The sequence below is a fragment of the Protomyctophum parallelum genome (assembly GCF_964188405.1).
Source record: "Protomyctophum parallelum genome assembly, chromosome: 23".
Lineage (NCBI taxonomy): Eukaryota > Metazoa > Chordata > Actinopteri > Myctophiformes > Myctophidae > Protomyctophum > Protomyctophum parallelum.
This window is the reverse complement of record NC_139715.1, coordinates 5,587,144-5,606,704: the sequence shown is the minus strand read 5'-3', so window position 1 is coordinate 5,606,704 and position 19,561 is coordinate 5,587,144. Positions and strand designations below refer to the sequence as shown.

The following is a 19,561-nucleotide window of genomic DNA, read 5'->3' as shown; positions in this document are numbered from 1 at the left end:
ATCTGTTTAAATAACGTTGTGTAGACTTGACGCTATACCAGGTAAACCTAACCTGACGCTGCCAGATGAGGGCGGTATTGGGTAACCATGTTCCCCAACACAGCACTCATCTGGGATCTCTCAGGCAGTTGAGCTGACAAAAATCCGTTCCGTACCGGACCAATCAGCGTGAGCTAAGGGCGGGATATGTGCGAAACCGGACGTGAAGCTATATAGACACGTCAATATGATTGGTTGTGTTTGCACGCCCACACGGTGATGGACAGACGGTCCCATCCAATCATCTACCAAGTATCTTGAAAAAAAACAGCCCCGTCATCAAATTTGCTTCCGTGATCCCAGATCCCAATAAGCTGTGAAACAAATTTGTGTAGCAAGCTTCTTGGATCTGGCAGCGTCAGGTTAAGGTAAACCATGAACACGTTTCAATTCTAGTCTGTCTGGCAGAAAGTCTCCATATTCTAACTTTTTTTGTGTTCTTTCTTAAATGAAGGTATATGCAACTTTGAGAGTACGGATGTCCGATATTACCGGTCTCCCGATTATGGGGCCGATAATAGCATTAAAAAAAAATCTAATATCGGAAATGTTTTATTACATAATGTGATGTTGACGGAAATTATTCAATATCGGCAAAAACTCAATATGAAACATCCTTATCTGAGAGTGTACAAATGGAACCAAAATGGACCCTCGCCTAAATTAACTCGGAGCTAGTGGCGCGATACAGTGCCAGGGGCCCCCGGGGAGCAGTAATGGGGTTAACCCATTTTGGGACGGGAACCCGTTTTGGTGTTAGCATCATGCTATGCTTTAGCTTTTGAAAAATAGCAGGTCTACAAGCTCATAGCGCGCCACCGAGTGGCGCGCTACGAGCTTGTAGGTCTGCTATTTTTCAGAAAAACTGTCAGGATGTAGAAGACGTTTTTTGGAATCTGATCTCAGGTCAAAATGGGTTAATTGAATCAGTGTTCAACTGAAGGAACCTCATGTTTTATTATGCATTAGGCTAGGGGTTTTCAACCCTTTTCATATCAATGAAATTTATTATTTATTATAATTATTTATTTATTTATTCTGCATTTGAACCACGGACCACCATTTGATGAGATTCAGCCCCAATATTTTGTTATTGTTGGATAGGATTTTGTCTGTATTGATGTTGCTATACCATAGGAGAGATAACAGGCAAATGTTGATCAAAATAGCAATTCTAATACATTCTCTAATTATGTAGACTTCTTGTAAATTAAGCAATGTTCAACAGTACTTTTACTCTTGAGAGTGTAAAATAAAACCAAATAGACCTGTAAGGGTCTATATAATTGAACACTCTAAAGTGTAAATGATCTGTAAGGGTCCATTTGGTTACCAACTTTCCATCATTTAGCTGGGGACATGTTGGAACCCTCTCAAGGACCACTGGTGGTCCTCGGACCACTGGTTAAAAACCCACTGCATTAGGGCAGTCACAGACCACAGTGTTTTAAGATGTTCAAAATGCAGAGGACGTTTCACATAATACTATATGTGCAAATGCACAGCGACGTTAATTTCCCCAGAGCAGTGGAGAGACTAAAGTATTAATTATTATTAGTATGTGTTGTCCAGTGGGAGCCATGTGCAAGAGAGCAGCGGTGATTAATGGCAATGTCACAGGTGACATGGGGTGAGGAGGACACACGCTCACCATCTGCTCTTATGTTGCATATTACAGTGCCACTGTGCCTGGGCGCGCAGTCGCGCACGCACACACACACACACACACACACACACACACACACACACACACACTCATCATTACTTATGCAAATGCTAATGCGTAGCCTACATACATGACGTTGCCGCCGGCTGCAAAACCTTATCTTCTCACATGAGATCTCCTCTGATTGGACAGAGTTGGTATTCTGACCTGTTTATCCCATTCTGACCTGAGATCAGATTCATACGAGGTTTCCACTGGACACACACTGGTCTGATTAACCCATTCTGACCTGAGATCAGATTCTAAAAATGTCAGTCGTTCTTCGATTTTTCAAAAATAGCAGACCTACAAGCTCGTATCGCGCCACTCGGTGGCGCGCTATGAGCTTGTAGATCTGCTATTTTTCAATAGCTAAAGCATAACATGATGCCAACACCAAAATGGGTTCTCGTTCAGAATGGGTTATAAAGAGAGTATGCCCATGTTTAAATTGGGTGGCAAATCCAGTGGCAAAGCAATCAGATGGGGCTTTTCGGGTTCGACTACCCCCAATCTCTCTCCCCGTCTCCTGTCAGCCTATACCGTCTGTCCCATGGAGCAGTGCCCCCTGTAGGCCAGGTTCAGCTAAGCAGTGCTGCGGTGTAAAGCTGCACTTAATGGTACACTGCAGTAAAATGTCACCTGTCTGTGTGCCTTTTATGCCCATATATGGAGCAGAGGCCTTTTGTGGTGGTCTTGGACACCGGGGCACTGCACTCCCTGCTCGGGGGTGTGGAACGCATGTGTCGGATTTGAAGTCGGTGGGGAAAAAGGTTCTTGAGTTACGTGCATTACAGCCGTACACACGTACTGTACATACAGACAGATGTACTGTACAGAGACATGGTGCATTTATGCTTAGATATAACTTATATGATTGTGTGGTTGTATTTTGTCTCCCTGCTCTGCAATTGAGACAATAACCCATTCTGAACGGGAACCCATTTTGGTGTTAGCATCATGTTATGCTTTAGCTATTGAAAAATAGCAGATCTACAAGCTCATATCGCGCCACCGAGTGGCGCGATACGAGCTTGTACGTAGGTCTGCTATTTTTGAAAAATCGAAGAATGACTTGACATTTTTAGAATCTGATCTCAGGTCAGAATGAGTTAATCAGACCAGTGTGTGTCCAGTGGAAACCTTCGTATGAAACTGATCTCAGGTCAGAATGGAATAAGATTGTGTCAAGGGTCTCACCTAGACAGAGTATTGACACAAATTCTTACCTGGTCAAGATTAAAATGTATTATTATTATGAGAAATGCAAAGATTACCAGAGCTTGAGTCCAAAAATAAAACAATATATATAATGTACACCTTTTACATTTGTACAAAAACCATAGGCAGCCACTTTCAACCGCTATTTTTAGCATCTATGTCACAATGAATTCTAAAAGGGGTTCATCTTAACCCATTCTGACCGGACACCCATTTTGGTGGCAGCATCATGTTATGCTTTAGCTATTTAAAAATAGCAGATCTACAAGCTCATATCGCGCCACCGAGTGGCGCGATACGAGCTTGTAGGTCTGCTATTTTTGAAAAATCGAAGAGCGACTGACATTTTTAGAATCTGATCTCAGGTCAGAATGGGTTCGTCAGACCCAGTGTGTGTCCAGTGGAAACCTCCGTATGAATCTGATCTCAGGTCAGAATGGGTTAAAATAATATATATATATTGCCTGTCATCGACACGGTTGATAACCAAAAACTTGTTCTGGAGGAGTTCATGTTTCATTGTGACATCATCTCACCGCATACAATGCAACACTTTTTTTGGGTGGCTTCCTGTCCTTTTGTTCATTTTGTTCTCTCTCTCTCTCTCTCTCTCTCTCTCTCTCTCTCTCTCTCGCTCTCGCTCTCTCTCAGCTGCTATCTTTCAAACACAGCTTCAAGGTTGACGCAGCCAGACAGCCATTATATTTATAGCTGTCTTCTTGGTCGTCACTGATGTGCTGGCAACATTTGTGACATACACTACTTCCACACTAAACTGATCACCTGCACGGGATTTCTCAACAGAAAGTGTAGCTCATAACATATCTATGGTGGATTTTTATTAAACAAAAAACTTTGCAGATAGAGGATAATTCAAGCTTTCCATACAGCTGCGATGTTGGCGAGTTTAATGTTTAATATAATCAGATAGGACTTTTCAGTTTGGATATAATTGGGCTGTCAAGGCCAGAATGTTGTTTTTTTTTGCATCCCAGTATGCTCTATTAAGTCTCCTACTGAGCAGCCACCCGGTCATTGAATTATTGGCTTAATCTCCATGAATTCGAGGCTTCACGACTTGATAGAAATAAGTCACTTTTTTGGGGGTGAACTTCTCCTAGCCAAATATTCACATTTTCACTGTACAGCATTTCAATCTCAACCTCTGCTGCCAGGCGACTTCATATCTCCTGCTGTGGGTTTGTTTACCTCAGGCACACCGCATATAGAGTACTGTATGTACACTAGAAGCATATTGCATTGTACAGTGTTCAACCCAAACACCCCCCATTGAGCTCTGTCTCTGGAGCCTCTTTCTGCCCCCTCTCTTCAAAGTGTGAGGCACCAGAGGGTTGGGGGGGCTAGGAGGTTGATGCTTAACAGATTCTATACATAGGACGTCTGAGAACGTCATAAGGACCCCGAAATATTAGTACTATTGACGTGTGAGGACGTCCTAGCGACGTCCCAGCGACGCGGGGCGAGATAAGAATATTCAGAATTTTTCCTATTTTTTTTTTTTGGCATTTTGCTTTTCGCTTGCCGTATGCTAACGCTCAGTGCAACTATTAGCTTGTCATTGACTCCCATGTTAGCGCGGCGGAAAGAATGACTCGTATCTCCTAATCCAAGGCGCTCTCCGTGGTGATGAATGGATCGATATGCTGGCGCTTAATTTCTGCTCCTCATCCGTCTCTCCCGCAAAATATGAACGCTTTTTGGAGCGTAAAACAATATATTAAGATGACCGGGGATGTGAGGTCCCTTTGTAAAGTCAACTGTTTTAGGCAAGTGTTTCCTGTTTCATGGCTTTCAAAGTAAAAGCGATCAGACAACTCTATTTTGAAGGCACTTCCCATACTAAATGTGTTAATATAGCCTTACTATCATGTTAACGGCGAATGACGAATACATGCCGAATGCATATCATTTTGGGGGTCCTTCACATGAAAACGTTTGAACACCACGGATATAGCAACGTACGTTTTTCATAAAACTATTAGGATTTATGAGACATTTTTTGAATCGGCATCAGGTCTTAATGGGTTAAAAGGGATAGCCAAGCCCTGGGCCGTGAACTGAACGGGAACCCATTTTGGTGTTGGCATCATGTTATGCTTTAGCTATTGAAAAATAGCAGATCTACAAGCTCATATCGCGCCACCGAGTGGCGCGATACGAGCTTGTAGGTCTGCTATTTTTGAAAAAAATCGAAGAACGACTGACATTTTTAGAATCTGATCTCAGGTCAGAATGGGTTAATCAGACCCAGTGTGTGTCCAGTGGAAACCTGGTATGAATCTGATCTCAGGTCAGAATGGGTTAAAATAAAGGCCATGCCAATAACCACGGCTATCTGGCAGTCTCAGTAGTGGTAGTCATAGCCGATCTACAAGCTCACAACCCCAACTAACTGTGCTACAGTGCTGCAGAAATTCAAACTTGTACGTCTAATAAACGAAGCTTTTTGACAGTGAATAACATGTACTATATCAATTGGTCAGTGGCCATGATGGATGCACTGAAATCTGTTCTACAGCTTCCAAACCTCTACTCCTCCCAATTTAAAGTGACATAAAATTGAAGCGCAACGATTCCACATCCATTGTTTTTGTCAGTCTGAGTAGTAGCAGACAGCCTTTCAATGTTAGCCATCTGGCGAACGAATGTACCCCAAATGGTGCCAAATGCCTCTTTTAATGTACAATCCATTCCATTTCAGAGAAAACTACAAACGTATAGAAATGATTATTGCTAATTAACAATGATTGACAACTGGCAATCCCCCTGCTCATTACTGAGACATTCTGCACTAGGCCAAGTGTGTGATTGAGTGGGTGGGAATCAGTGTTGCCAAGTCTTCTTATTACAAGCGACTTTGGGCTATTTTCTTCTGTAAATCTGCTTGTAAATGTTGATACTGCAGCTGCAGGTTGCGGTTATGTTGGGCTTGTTTCTATAAAGTGTATATATGCTTATTTGGGCTTACTTCCTAATGCAGTTAAAACCACTGGTTCTCGATAGTTTGTGCTTCTTGAATGGACCACCATTCAATTGTGGTATTAAAATGTTTTCAAAGTAGGATATTGCAAATATTTGACATAAAAATGTAAGAATAGCTAATCTAGTGAGCTTCTATATCGGCTATTTTCAAAGATTCAATCTATGTAGGGTTCGTGTGGTATAACTAGTTGCTTATTTTGGGTTTGTTTTCATAGACCTCGTTGCTTGTTTCTAAAAGAAAAAATAAGAAAAAAATCTGGCAACACCAGGACGCGGTCTGTATGCTGACAGCAGCAGCTTGAACGACAGTTGTTTAGCGTTATCTATTTCTCAGTGTATTTCATTTTATTTCGCGAGTGGCTCCAGTTATTAAAGTCAAGAGTTCACAGACTGCATTTAGCAGGGCTCCACTGAGTTCGGGAACCCATGCTGGGCAGAATTGGAGCTGGGGGTGAATTCTTGGATGTGAATTGTTTGGAGACTCGGATTTGTGGAATTATTGTTGCCATTCAGGATTCTTTGTGTGTTATATACTTTTGACCAATTTACAGACCCCAAGAGTAAAATAATCATTTTGAAATATTGCATTTATAAATATTTTTAATCAGAAATCTTTTCTGGACGTCTTTGACACAAGATATTTTCAGATGGTGGTCCACGGCTCTGCCTATGGTACCACATCAGTACAGCACGGTAATGTGGACCCATTCTGACCTGAGATCAGATTCATACGAGGTTTCCGCCGGACACACACTGGTCTGATGAACCCATTCTGACCTGAGATCAGATTCTAAAAATGTCAGTCGTTCTTAGATTTTTCAAAAATAGCAGACCTACAAGCTCGTATCGCGCCACTCGGTGGCGCAATATGAGCTTGTAGATCTGCTATTTTTCAATAGCTAAAGCATAACATGATGCTGACACCAAAATGGGTGCCCGGTCAGAATGGGTTAACTGCAAAGAAGGAGGATTTTCTTTCTTTCTTAACGGAACTGAACTGTGTTTGGACCAAGATATTTTGTTTAGTAAAGACCATTCTTAGTTTTGTTTCATTCTAAATGCTCTAATGACTCGAACATTTATAACCATTATTTGCTACCCCAGTTCTGAGTTTTAAAACACATTCTGTGCCAAGACGTTTTAATCTGTTTTGCCAGGAGGTAATTATGTTTCCATTAAAAATTGGGGAACAAAAACTAATATATATCATTTATTAGTTTTATCGAGGCTTTCGTTTCATGGCTTCCTTCACGCAACCTGGCTAAACAAAAACAAAGGAGAGACTTCTCTCTGGTAGGTTGTGTGACGTGTTGTGAGCTTGTAGATAGCCCATTTTGTTGGTGAATGTTCACCCCGGAATAGGTAGGGATGCCATGATTTGGTTCAAATGGTTCAAATGGCTTACAGGCACATACTGTAACACATACAGTGGTGTCCCATTCGTCTGTACCAGGCTGACACCTAGAGGTTTCTATAGGTTTTTAAAAGTACCTAGGTACCTATGGAAGCCACACCTCTGATGGGTGTGGCTTCAGTTCAGTTCAGTTGCAGCATGCAGGGCATTACTGCAACAATCTCCATCATCCGAGTGCCCTTGAGATCTGCGACATATACACGCTGCTTCCACTGGTCTCTGTTGCTCATTTGCCACACATTCACAGTCAGTCCCAGATGTGTAAATGTGTCCAAAATGAAAATCGATTTGTATAATTCAATATTAACGATTAATCGATTAATCGTTTGGGGGGGGGGGACTTAAAAAAAGAAAAAAAAAAGAAAAAGAAAAAAGATTTATTTTTATTTTATGAACCCTACAAATAAAACAAATCTTCCCCCCAAGGGGTACCTAAGTCAAAAAAGTTTGGGAACCTCTGATGTAGATGATTAACAATAATTTTAACTCTTGAGAGTTAATAAGGGTCCATTTGGTTACTAACTCCATCTTTTAAATGAGGACCACTGGTGGTCCCTGGACCACTGTTGAGCCAATATTGCCTTTCCAACAGATTTTCATAAAAAAAAAAAAAACACAGGTGTGCCTGCCTGTTTCGTTTGTGTAATCAAGGCTGATTTGTGTCCATCTGTTTATTCTTCATATTAAATGCACCCCGAGGAACGGATATAGCAGGCTAGCTTACTGTAGCATACATTCCCACACAAATACGGTTCGACTACCGTTGCTCTGCTAACGTAACGTAAACAACAACTTCTTAATACTTTAATCCGTGTTCAACTTGATGGAACACTTATCATCACCGCTGACAGCAGCTATAGTCCATGAGGTATTTGCAAAGGCATTAATAAGCTCGAGATGAAATGGTTGTTTGCCACGATGAGAGTGCACACGCTCATGTTCAGATGCTTTGGATTACGAATCCTTTGAGAGACCCCGGCTAGTTCATATGTCGCCCTCCCCCCCCCCTCCCCTCGCTCTATTTTACAGTTATAGACCGTTCACGTACTACAGCTTTCCATTCCCTCCTCGGAGAGCTCACTTCATTGTGACTCCGTTAATTGTTAATTAATGAATCGTGAAGGCACAGAGGGGGTATGAGATGAATAAAATGTATATACTAAATGTGAGAAAATTTAATGTGCCTCTCTCTCTCTCTCTCTCTCTTCTTCACAGCTCCGCTGACGGACAAGCCTCCCAAAATATTGTTTCCCTCCGAAGGCCAAGTGAGCGTCATGGAGATGGTGCTAGGTAAGGAATATTCACATTCATGCGCTGTCGGGGTATAGAAACCTCGTATGTCCAAAAACCTGATCTACAAGCTCTCAAGGCCGCATTGAGAGCTTATATATCTGAGCTTGTGGATTTGTTTTCCTCCAAAAAGTATATATATTAAAAAAGTTGAAATATTGAGGAGATACGAGGTTTCTTTGCCGACGCGCTGCAACGTTTCCCTCAACTGCGCTGCTTGCTGTTATCATATGCTACTTGTTGATGAAAGCGATTTTGTTATCGCAACGTGAGTCTCAGTTTTATTTTTGCTGTCGGTCTTTTGGACATCCACGCTGTGTCCTGATTAGTGTGGTTGCCCCAAAAGGGGCAACCAGACTCTAGTAATTGTAACACTTTATTCTTTTTAGTGTGGTTGCCTGAAGGCAACCATACTATTGTTTTTGTGACCTTTTATTATTAGTGTGGTTGCCCTGAGGGCAACCATACTATTGCTTTAGTGACCTTTTATTATTGTTGTTTTTATTATAGATAAACTTTATTTTGTCGCGTTATACCTCCCACAGTTTTTGTCGCACGCACTCGAGCCATATGTCAAAACGACGGGCTACATCGGGAATCGTGTGCGTGTATTTTGCTAAGACATTTGTTGAATAGTTTAATTGATATGAATTAATTAGTGCATTAAATTGCCCCATAGACATGAATGGGAAAATGCAAAGACTCACTTTCAAGTATTTTTTCCTCTGAGACCGTAAGGGCTATACATACAAGACTTGGAGGAGAGATTCATAATAATTACTAAAATTAATTACCTTAGAAGTATATCGGTCGGCCTCATGGTGGCGCTATAACAGCCAACTTTACGTTTTTGGGTATAACTCTTGAACCGTAGGTCGTAAAATCAAAATGTTTTTTTCCATGGATTCCTTGGGTCATGACGCATCTTCCCATATAGGCCACGCCCATTTCCGTCTAGAACGAATTTGCAGCAAATTTGCATTTTCTTCAAAACACACTTTTTGCTCCTCCTCCTACAGATTTTGTCCAAATCTCACAGAAATCGGTAGACATGATCTCGGGATCTATCCGATGAAAACAGCACAGTCAGAATTTCGATATTCCATATCGTTCGTCCGTAATCAGCTTCCAAAGTTAGTGGGAGGGGCCTATTTTACAAAAAAATGCACAAATCACGAACGGAAAGTCCAATCCTCCCCAAATTTGAATCACATGTTTAGGATGGCCTAATCAACACAGAGCCAAAAGCAATTCCATTTCCATCCATAGGGGGCGCTACAATTGCAAAAACAATTACCCGTTTGTTGCAAAAACACGATTTTGGGGGGGGGGAAATCCCCTTTGAATGACTTACGCATGATCACAAAAGGTGACTTGACATTGTAATTGGCTGGCAAAATTACTGGGAGGGGCCTATACCCCTTTGTTGCAAAAACATGATTTTGGGGGTGAAATCCTCTTTGAATGACTTATGCATGATCACAAAGGATGACTTGACATTGTAATTGGCTGGTATAATTACTGGGAGGGGCCTATATCAGCCAACCTATCCGATTTCAACAGCACAGTCAGAATTTAGATCTTCTGTATCGTTCGGTCGTAATCGTCTTCCCAAGTTAGTGGGAGGGGCCTATTTTACAAAAAACGCCACAATTCACGCACGGAATGTCCGATCCATCCCAAATTTGAATCACATGTCGAGGGTGGTTTCATCAACGCAGAGACAAAAGCGATTCCATTTTCGACGGGTGCGATGTGGGCAACCACACTTTGCAATTTCCCAGAATTGCCTCTTTCTAGTTAATGTTCCTATTATAGATAAACTTTATTTTGTCCCGTTATACCTCCCACAGTTTTTGTCGCACGCACTCGAGCCATATGTCAAAACGACGGGCTACATCGGGAATCGTGTGCGTGTATTGGGATAAGACATTTGTTGGATAGTTTAATTGATATGAATTAATTAGTGCATTAAATTTCCCCATAGACATGAATGGGAAAATGCAAAAACTCACTTTCAAGTATTTTTTCCTCTGAGACCGTAAGGGCTATACTTACAAGACTTGGAGGAGAGATTCATAATAATTACTAAAATTAATTACCTTAGAAGTATAACGTTCTGCCTCATGGTGGCGCTATAACAGCCAACTTTACCTTTTGGGGTATAACTCTTGAACCGTAGGTCGTAAAATCAAAAATATTTTTTCCCTGGATTCCTTGGGTCATGACGCATCTCCCCATATAGGCCACGCCCATTTGCGTCTAGATAGATTTCCCGCCATTTTGAATTTTGTTCAAAACACACTTTTTGCTCCTCCTCCTACAGATTTTGACCAAATCTCACAAAAATCAGTACACATGATCTCGGGACCTATCCCATTAAAACAGCACAGTCAGAATTTAGATCTTCTGTATCGTTCGGCCGTAATCGTCTTCCAAAGTTAGTGGGAGGGGCCTATTTTACAAAAAAGGCCACAATTCACGCACGGAATGTCCGATCCATCCCAAATCTGAATCACATGTCGAGGGTGGCTTAATCAACGCAGAGACAAAAGCAATTCCATTTTCGACGGGTGCGATGTGGGCAACCACACTTTGCAATTTCCCAGAATTGCCTCTTTCTAGTTAGTGTAGTTGCCCTGAGGGCAACTATACTATTGTTCTAGTGCCCTGTTTATTTTGACGCATTATACCTCCCACAGTTTTTGTCGCACGCACTCGAGCCATATGTCAAAACGACGGGCTACATCGGGAATCGTGTGCTTGTATTTTGCTAAGACATTTGTTGGATAATTTAATTGATATGAATTAATTAGTGCATTAGTGCATTTCCCCATAGACATGAATGGGAAAATGCAAAAACTCACTTTTAAGTATTTTTTCCTCTGAGACCGTAAGGGCTATACTTACAAGACTTGGAGGAGAGATTCATCATAATTATTAAAATTAATTACCTTAGAAGTATATCGTTCGGCCTCATGGTGGCGCTATAACAGCCAACTTTACCTTTTGGGGTATAACTCTTGAACCGTAGGTCGTAAAATCAAAAAGTTTTTTTCCCTGGATTCCTTGGGTCATGACGCATCTCCCCATATAGGCCACGCCCATTTGCGTCTAGATAGATTTCCCGCCATTTTGAATTTTGTTCAAAACACACTTTTGGATCCTCCACCTACAGATGTTGTCCAAATCTCACAAAAATCGGCACACATGATCTCCGGACCTATCTGATTAAAACAGCACAGTCAGAATTTAGATCTTCTGTATCGTTCGGCCGTAATCGTCTTCCGAATTTAGTGGGAGGGGCCTATTTTACAAAACACGCCACAATTCACGCACGGAATGTCCAATCCTCCCCAAATTTGAATCACATGTTTAGGATGGCCTAATCAACACAGAGCCAAAAGCAATTCAATTTCCATCCATAGGGGGCGCTACAATTGCAAAAACAATTACACGTTTGTTGCAAAAACACGATTTTGGGGGGGAAATCCCCTTTGAATGACTTACGCATGATCACAAAGGGTGACTTGACATTGAAATTGCCTGGCAAAATTACTGGGAGGAGCCTATACCCCTTTGTTACAAAAACATGATTTTGGGGGGGAAATCCTCTTTGAATGACTTATGCATGATCACAAAGGATGACTTGACATTGTAATTGGCTGGTATAATTACTGGGAGGGGCCTATATCAGCCAACCTATCCGATTAAAACAGCACAGTCAGAATTTAGATCTTCTGTATCGTTCGGTCGTAATCGTCTTCCCAAGTTAGTGGGAGGGGCCTATTTTACAAAAAACGCCACAATTCACGCACGGAATGTCCAATCCATCCCAAATCTGAATCACATGTCGAAGGTGGTTTCATCAACGCAGAGCCAAAAGCAATTCCATTTTCGACGGGTGCGATGTGGGCAACTACACTTTGCAATTTCCCAGAATTGCCTCTTTCTAGTTAGTGTGGTTGCCTGAAGGCAACCATACTATTGTTTTTGTGACCTTTTATTATTCTTTACGTGTTCTTATTATAGATAAACTTTATTTTGTCCCGTTATACCTCCCACAGTTTTTGTCGCACGCACTCGAGCCATATGTCAAAACGACGGGCTACATCGGGAATCGTGTGCGTGTATTGGGATAAGACATTTGTTGGATAGTTTAATTGATATGAATTAATTAGTGCATTAAATTTCCCCATAGACATGAATGGGGAAATGCAAAAACTCACTTTCAAATATTTTTTCCTCTGAGACCGTAAGGGCTATACTTACAAGACTTGGAGGAGAGATTCATAATAATTACTAAAATTAATTACCTTAGAAGTATATCGGTCGGCCTCATGGTGGCGCTATAACAGCCAACTTTACATTTTTGGGTATAACTCTTGAACCGTAGGTCGTAAAATCAAAATATTTTTTTCCCTGGATTCCTTGGGTCATGACGCATCTCCCCATATAGGCCACGCCCATTTCCGTCTAGAACGAATTTGCAGCAAATTAGCATTTTCTTCAAAACACACTTTTTGCTCCTCCTCCTACAGATTTTGTCCAAATCTCACAGAAATCGGTACACATGATCTCGGGACCTATCCGATGAAAACAGCACAGTCAGAATTCGTCCGTAATCAGCTTCCAAAGTTAGTGGGAGGGGCCTATTTTACAAAAAAATGCACAAATCACGAGCGGAAAGTCCAATCCTCCCCAAATTTGAATCACATGTTTAGGATGGCCTACTCAACACAGAGCCAAAAGCAATTCCATTTCAATCCATAGGGGGCGCTACAATTGCAAAAACAATTACCCGTTTGTTGCAAAAACACGATTTTGGGGGGGAAATCCCCTTTGAATGACTTACGCATGATCACAAAGGGTGACTTGACATTGTAATTGGCTGGCAAAATTACTGGGAGGGGCCTATACCCCTTTGTTGCAAAAACATGATTTTGGGGGGGAAATCCTCTTTGAATGACTTATGCATGATCACAAAGGATGACTTGACATTGTAATTGGCTGGTATAATTACTGGGAGGGGCCTATATCAGCCAACCTATCCGATTAAAACAGCACAGTCAGAATTTACATCTTCTGTATCGTTCGGTTGTAATCGTCTTCCCAAGTTAGTGGGAGGGGCCTATTGTTCTAGTGCTCTGTTTATTTTGACGCATTATACCTCCCACAGTTTTTGTCGCACGCACTCGAGCCATATGTCAAAACGACGGGCTACATCGGGAATCGTGTGCTTGTATTTTGCTAAGACATTTGTTGGATAATTTAATTGATATGAATTAATTAGTGCATTAGTGCATTTCCCCATAGACATGAATGGGAAAATGCAAAAACTCACTTTCAAGTATTTTTTCCTCTGAGACCGTAAGGGCTATACTTACAAGACTTGGAGGAGAGATTCATCATAATTATTAAAATTAATTACCTTAGAAGTATATCGTTCGGCCTCATGGTGGCGCTATAACAGCCAACTTTACCTTTTGGGCTATAACTCTTGAACCGTAGGTCGTAAAATCAAAAAGTTTTTTTCCCTGGATTCCTTGGGTCATGACGCATCTCCCCATATAGGCCACGCCCATTTGCGTCTAGATAGATTTCCCGCCATTTTGAATTTTTTTCAAAACACACTTTTTGCTCCTCCTCCTACAGATTTTGTCCAAATTTCACACAAATCGGTACACATGATCTCCGGACCTATCCCATTAAAACAGCACAGTCAGAATTTAGATCTTCTGTATCGTTCCGCCGTAATCGTCTTCCGAAGTAAGTGGGAGGGGCCTACTTTACAAAACACGCCACAATTCACGCACGGAATGTCCGATCCATCCCAAATCTGAATCACATGTCGAGGGTGGCTTAATCAACGCAGAGCCAAAAGCCATTCCATTTTCGACGGGTGCGATGTGGGCAACTACACTTTGCAATTTCCCAGAATTGCCTCTTTCTAGTTAGTGTAGTTGCCCTGAGGGCAACTATACTATTGTTCTAGTGCTCTGTTTATTTTGACGCATTATACCTCCCACAGTTTTTGTCGCACGCACTCGAGCCATATGTCAAAACGACGGGCTACATCGGGAATCGTGTGCTTGTATTTTGCTAAGACATTTGTTGGATAATTTAATTGATATGAATTAATTAGTGCATTAGTGCATTTCCCCATAGACATGAATGGGAAAATGCAAAAACTCACTTTCAAGTATTTTTTCCTCTGAGACCGTAAGGGCTATACTTACAAGACTTGGAGGAGAGATTCATCATAATTATTAAAATTAATTACCTTAGAAGTATATCGTTCGGCCTCATGGTGGCGCTATAACAGCCAACTTTACCTTTTGGGCTATAACTCTTGAACCGTAGGTCGTAAAATCAAAACGTTTTTTTCCCTGGATTCCTTGGGTCATGACGCATCTCCCCATATAGGCCACGCCCATTTCCGTCTAGATAGATTTCCCGCCATTTTGAATTTTTTTTTGTCCAAATCTCACACAAATCGGTACATATGATCTCCGGACCTATCCCATTAAAACAGCACAGTCAGAATTTAGATCTTCTGTATCGTTCCGCCGTAATCGTCTTCCGAAGTTAGTGGGAGGGGCCTACTTTACAAAACACGCCACAATTCACGCACGGAATGTCCGATCCATCCCAAATCTGAATCACATGTCGAGGGTGGCTTAATCAACGCAGAGCCAAAAGCCATTCCATTTTCGACGGGTGCGATGTGGGCAACTACACTTTGCAATTTCCCAGAATTGCCTCTTTCTAGTTAGTGTGGTTGCCTGAAGGCAACCATACTATTGTTTTTGTGACCTTTTATTATTATTATTAGTGTGGTTGCCTGAAGGCAACCATACTATTGCTTTAGTGACCTTTTATTATTATTAGTGTGGTTGCCCTGAGGGCAACCATACTATTGCTTTAGTGACCTTTTATTTCTTCTTATTATACTAGATAAACTTTATTTTGCCGGATTATACCTCCCACAGTTTTTGTCGCACGCACTCGAGCCATATGTCAAAACGACGGGCTACATCGGGAATCATGTGCGTGTATTGGGATAAGACATTTGTTGGATAGTTTAATTGATATGAATTAATTAGTGCATTAAATTTCCCCATAGACATGAATGGGAAAATGCAAAAACTCACTTTCAAGTATTTTTTCCTCTGAGACCGTAAGGGCTATACTTACAAGACTTGGAGGAGAGATTCATAATAATTACTAAAATTAATTACCTTAGAAGTATAACGTTCTGCCTCATGGTGGCGCTATAACAGCCAACTTTACCTTTTGGGGTATAACTCTTTAAGCGTAGGTCGTAAAATAAAAAATAAAAATTCCCTGGATTCCTTGGGTCATGACGCATCTCCCCATATAGGCCACGCCCATTTGCGTCTAGATAGATTTCCCGCCATTTTGAATTTTGTTCAAAACACACTTTTTGCTCCTCCTCCTACAGATTTTGTCCAAATCTCACAAAAATCGGTACACATGATCTCCGGACCTATCCGATTAAAACAGCACAATCAGAATTTAGATCTTCTGTATCGTTCGGTCGTAATCGTCTTCCCAAGTTAGTGGGAGGGGCCTATCTTACAAAAAACGCCACAATTCACGCACGGAATGTCCGATCCATCCCAAATTTGAATCCCATGTCGAGGGTGGTTTCATCAACGCAGAGACAAAAGCGATTCCATTTTCGACGGGTGCGATGTGGGCAACCACACTTTGCAATTTCCCAGAATTGCCTCTTTCTAGTTAGTGTGGTTGCCTGAAGGCAACCATACTATTGTTTTTGTGACCTTTTATTATTCTTATTTTTATTATAGATAAACTTTATTTTGCCGCGTTATACCTCCCACAGTTTTTGTCGCACGCACTCGAGCCATATGTCAAAACGACGGGCTACATCGGGAATCGTGTGCGTGTATTGGGATAAGACATTTGTTGGATAGTTTAATTGATATGAATTAATTAGTGCATTAAATTTCCCCATAGACATGAATGGGAAAATGCAAAAACTCACTTTCAAGTATTTTTTCCTCTGAGACCGTAAGGGCTATACTTACAAGACTTGGAGGAGAGATTCATAATAATTACTAAAATTAATTACCTTAGAAGTATATCGGTCGGCCTCATGGTGGCGCTATAACAGCCAACTTTAGATTTTTGGGTATAACTCTTGAACCGTAGGTCGTAAAATCAAAATGTTTTTTTCCCTGGATTCCTTGGGTCATGACGCATCTCCCCATATAGGCCACACCCATTTCCGTCTAGAACGAATTTGCAGCAAATTAGCATTTTCTTCAAAACACACTTTTTGCTCCTCCTCCTACAGATTTTGTCCAAATCTCACAGAAATCGGTACACATGATCTCGGGACCTATCCGATGAAAACAGCACAGTCAGAATTTCGATTCTCCATATCGTTCGTCCGTAATCAGCTTCCAAATTTAGTGGGAGGGGCCTATTTTACAAAAAATTGCACAAATCACGAACGGAAAGTCCAATCCTCCCCAAATTTGAATCACATGTTTAGGATGGCCTAATCAACACAGAGCCAAAAGCAATTCCATTTCCATCCATAGGGGGCGCTACAATTGCAAAAACAATTACCCGTTTGTTGCAAAAACATGATTTTGGGGGGGAAATCCTCTTTGAATGACTTATGCATGATCACAAAGGATGACTTGACATTGTAATTGGCTGGTATAATTACTGGGAGGGGCCTATATCAGCCAACCTATCCGATTTCAACAGCACAGTCAGAATTTAGATCTTCTGTATCGTTCGGTCGTAATCGTCTTCCCAAGTTAGTGGGAGGGGCCTATTTTACAAAAAACGCCACAATTCACGCACGGAATGTCCGATCCATCCCAAATTTGAATCACATGTCGAGGGTGGTTTCATCAACGCAGAGACGAAAGCGATTCCATTTTCGACGGGTGCGATGTGGGCAACCACACTTTGCAATTTCCCAGAATTGCCTCTTTCTAGTTATTTTTATTATAGATAAACTTTATTTTGCCGCATTATACCTCCCACAGTTTTTGTCGCACGCACTCGAGCCATATGTCAAAACGACGGGCTACATCGGGAATCGTGTGCGTGTATTGGGATAAGACATTTGTTGGATAGTCTAATTGATATGAATTAATTAGTGCATTAAATTTCCCCATAGACATGAATGGGAAAATGCAAAAACTCACTTTCAAGTATTTTTTCCTCTGAGACCGTAAGGGCTATACTTACAAGAGTTGGAGGAGAGATTCATAATAATTACTAAAATTAATTACCTTAGAAGTATATCGGTCGGCCTCATGGTGGCGCTATAACAGCCAACTTTACCTTTTGGGGTATAACTCTTGAACCGTAGGTCGTAAAATAAAAAATATTTTTTCCCTGGATTCCTTGGGTCATGACACATCTCCCCATATAGGCCACGCCCATTTGCGTCTAGATAGATTTCCCGCCATTTTGAATTTTGTTCAAAACACACTTTTTGCTCCTCTTCCTACAGATTTTGACCTAATCTCACAAAAATCAGTACACATGATCTCGGGACCTATCCCATTAAAACAGCACAGTCAGAATTTAGATCTTCTGTATCGTTCGGCCGTAATCGTCTTCCGAAGTTAGTGGGAGGGGCCTATTTTACAAAAACGCCACAATTCACGCACGGAATGTCCGATCCATCCCAAATTTGAATCACAGGTCGAGGGTGGTTTCATCAACGCAGAGACAAAAGCGATTCCATTTTCGACGGGTGCGATGTGGGCAACCACACTTTGCAATTTCCCAGAATTGCCTCTTTCTAGTTCTTTTTATTATAGATAAACTTTATTTTGCCGCATTATACCTCCCACAGTTTTTGTCGCACGCACTCGAGCCATATGTCAAAACGACGGGCTACATCGGGAATCGTGTGCGTGTATTGGGATAAGACATTTGTTGGATAGTCTAATTGATATGAATTAATTAGTGCATTAAATTTCCCCATAGACATGAATGGGAAAATGCAAAAACTCACTTTCAAGTATTTTTTCCTCTGAGACCGTAAGGGCTATACATACAAGACTTGGAGGAGAGATTCATAATAATTACTAAAATTAATTACCTTAGAAGTATATCGGTCGGCCTCATGGTGGCGCTATAACAGCCAACTTTACCTTTTGGGGTATAACTCTTGAACCGTAGCTCGTAAAATAAAAAATATTTTTTCCTTGGATTCCTTGGGTCATGACACATCTCCCCATATAGGCCACGCCCATTTGCGTCTAGATAGATTTCCCGCCATTTTGAATTTTGTTCAAAACACACTTTTTGCTACTCCTCCTACAGATTTTGACCAAATCTCACAAAAATCGGTACACATGATCTCGGGACCTATCCCATTAAAACAGCACAGACAGAATTTAGATCTTCTGTATCGTTCGGCCGTAAACGTCTTCCAAAGTTAGTGGGAGGGGCCTATTTTACAAAAAACGCCACAATTCACGCACGGAATGTCCGATCCATCCCAAATTTGAATCACAGGTCGAGGGTGGTTTCATCAACGCAGAGACAAAAGCAATTCCATTTTCGACGGGTGCGATGTGGGCAACCACACTTTGCAATTTCCCAGAATTGCCTCTTTCTAGTTAGTGTGGTTGCCTGAAGGCAACCATACTATTGTTTTTGTGACCTTTTATTCTTCTTATTATTATAGATAAACTTTATTTTGTCGCGTTATACCTCCCACAGTTTTTGTCGCACACACTCGAGCCATATGTCAAAACGACGGGCTACATCGGGAATCGTGTGCTCGTATTTTGCTAAGACATTTGTTGAATAGTTTAATTTATATGAATTAATTAGTGCATTAAATTTCCCCATAGACATGA

The 19,561-nt window shown here is 41.3% G+C and overlaps 1 protein-coding gene across 1 annotated transcript in view; it reads left to right on the top strand.

Annotated features, from left to right (window-relative positions):
• LOC310854144 (interleukin-1 receptor accessory protein-like 1) overlaps positions 1–19,561 on the top strand; it is a gene marked incomplete at its 3' end in the record, with an annotated part of 690,918 nt that overhangs the window by 481,629 nt on the left and 189,728 nt on the right. The window contains exon 6 of the mRNA XM_083758663.1: positions 8,598–8,672. Coding sequence (XP_083614789.1) covers positions 8,598–8,672 — 75 coding nt within the window. The remainder of the gene's footprint in view (positions 1–8,597; positions 8,673–19,561) is intronic.